This window comes from Alosa pseudoharengus, unplaced genomic scaffold (assembly GCF_046254945.1).
Source record: "Alosa pseudoharengus isolate Yale_2024_CS ecotype anadromous, Long Island Sound unplaced genomic scaffold, YU_APseudo_1.1 YU_APseudo_1.1_scf_101, whole genome shotgun sequence".
NCBI lineage: Eukaryota > Metazoa > Chordata > Actinopteri > Clupeiformes > Clupeidae > Alosa > Alosa pseudoharengus.
In genome coordinates, this window is record NW_027468567.1 from 95,001 (window position 1) to 97,500 (window position 2,500).

Consider the following 2,500-nt stretch of genomic DNA (forward strand, 5'->3'; position numbering starts at 1 on the left):
CGCGGGCGGCTGTAAGATAAACAGCGTAGCCTACGCGAGTCCTGATATCCTGGGCGGCTGTAAGATAAACAGCGTAGCCTACGCGGGCGGCTGTAAGATAAACAGCGTAGCCTAGGCGAGTCCTGATGTCCTGGGCGGCTCTAAAGAGCACTGCTGGGTGCCACTCTGCTCAGCTTCAGGTCGTTATAAAAGCGATTTTAGCGATTTTAGCTTCCACCTTTTTCCTAAAAACGCCAGCCTACGTGCAGTGGCTTCACAAAAATAAGGAGCGAAGGATTTTCAGTGAGCACACACTTGGTACAACTGAAGCGCTCCTCTTTAGAGCCCATCGTTTGTGTATCCTGTAGCCTCGTTGTGGTTTACACAATGGCCGCCGTGTGAATAAGGCTAATGGCTAATGGATGAGCAGTAACAGCTTTTAACTGAAGCAACATCAAGTCATGGCCAGCAGCTGATGGCGGGTATGATTCTAGTCTTAATTTGCAACTGAATTACTCTGCTTTAACTGTTAGCAATTGAGCTAAATCAGCCAAAAGCGGTTTTACTTCAATCATACTGTAAGCTTCATGGCTATGGCCTCATAGGAAAAATGAATGCCAGTGTTTCCCATACATTGACTAATCTGTGGCGGGGCGCCACAAAATAAAAATCGGCCGCCACACATAAATATTCTATGTTTAATTTAATTTAAATTAAATATAAGATCAAATCTTTGCATTGCCATTGAGCTGCGCTTTTTATGCACGCAGCATTTCCTTGCCCCGCCCCGCTCTCTCTCGTAGCCCGCTGCCACTCCTCTGCATGTGCATTTAACAAAATTCACGATTGTTATAGGATTGTTGTTGCCACATAGAAGCATTGCATTGAAGACGTCTGGCTAAATTGCTATTAAATCCGCTTAGCATCGTGACCATGCTGCGCAAATTTGTTCAAAACTGCTGCATTGAAGATAACTCTGCTAAGATCTTATCACAACATAGTAGGCTACATTGAAGAGACTAAACTAAGTTAAGTTATGCAATCAAGCAGTATCTCAAAGCTAACGTTAGAATACTGTTTGGATGTTGAATTTAGCATGCTTAGCCTACTTACAGCTGCTTGTCAATTTCGTTGAAGGGCTCATTTTATTAACTCTGACACTGAATGTTTGCAAAATCCCGATGTAAGTGGAAAAGTGTTTTCCAAAATTCAAAAGTGCTTGTCCCAAGGAGAAGTACGAACCTTTATTTTAACTATGTAGACAACGTTATGAATTGCATCCACACATCAGCAGCCTTTAAACTGTGTTGCAATTGCAATTTGCAAGGGTTCCCTCACGAACGTTTAAAGTGACAGGCACTCAATTAGACTTATACACTACCAAGACTATGCCCCCCCCCCGTTCCCCCGTTGTCCAAGTCAGCTACCGCCACAAATTGAATCCAATTCTGTGGGAAACACCGAATGCTCATATTGTTAGCTTCATGGGTAGCAACTAACGGCAGATGGGCTGTAGGATATATCGTTAGCGCTTCATCAGCGCCATGTGGGCATGTGCAATTAGTCAAGTTGCTTAAATTAAGACGTCAGGCTATAAAAACATTCTGCTTGATAATAAATGAAAACTCGCTAGAAAGGACAGTTCAAGAAAGGACTGTTCACGCTCTCTCAAAAACTGTTATTTAACTTGTCCATACAAATGCAGTCCCGACATCACCTTAATCATTCTAGAATACTTCATTATGTCACCTTAATCATTCTAGAATACTTCATTATGTCACCTTAATCATTCTAGAATACTTTATTATGTCACCTTAATCATTCTAGAATACTTCATTATGTAGTCCCTACGTCACCATAATCATTCTAGAATAATTCATTATGTCACCTTAATCATTCTAGAATACCTTATTATGTCACCTTAATCATTCTAGAATACTTCATTATGTAGTCCCTACGTCACTATAATCATTCTAGAATAATTCATTATGTCACCTTAATCATTCTAGAATACCTTATTATGTCACCTTAATCATTCTATAATACTTCATTATGTAGTTCCTACGTCACCATAATCATTCTATAATACTTCATTATGTAGTCCCTACATCACCTTAATCATTCTAGAATACTTCATTATGTAGTCCCGACATCACCTTAATCATTCTAGAATACTTTATTTTGTCACCTTAATCATTCTAGAATACTTCATTATGTAGTCCCTACGTCACCTTAATCATTCTAGAATAACACTGTTTTTCATGCTATATTAGCACACATGACCAACACCAGCAGGACTGAATGACTGTGATCAGTTAGCTTCACGGCTAACAGCAGAAGGACTGCAGCTTAAGCATCAAGCCAACAATTCACCACATGAAGCTGATGTCAGTCTTAGAGCAATGATGAGGGATGGGGAGGATTTCAGTCACGTGTGTGTGTATGTGTGCGTGTGTGCACTGCGCGCGCGTGCGCGTGTGTGTGTGTGTGTGTGTATATGTTTGTGTTATTACCTGAACGA

General features: G+C 40.7%; 1 protein-coding gene across 1 annotated transcript in view; it reads right to left on the reverse strand.

Moving 5' to 3' along the window:
* lrch1 (leucine-rich repeats and calponin homology (CH) domain containing 1) overlaps positions 1-2,500 on the reverse strand; it is a gene marked incomplete at its 5' end in the record, with an annotated part of 61,319 nt that overhangs the window by 30,222 nt on the left and 28,597 nt on the right. Inside the window, 1 exon segment of the mRNA XM_076274988.1 lies at positions 2,493-2,500. This exon segment is cut by the window's right edge and continues 53 nt beyond it. Coding sequence (XP_076131103.1) covers positions 2,493-2,500 — 8 coding nt within the window.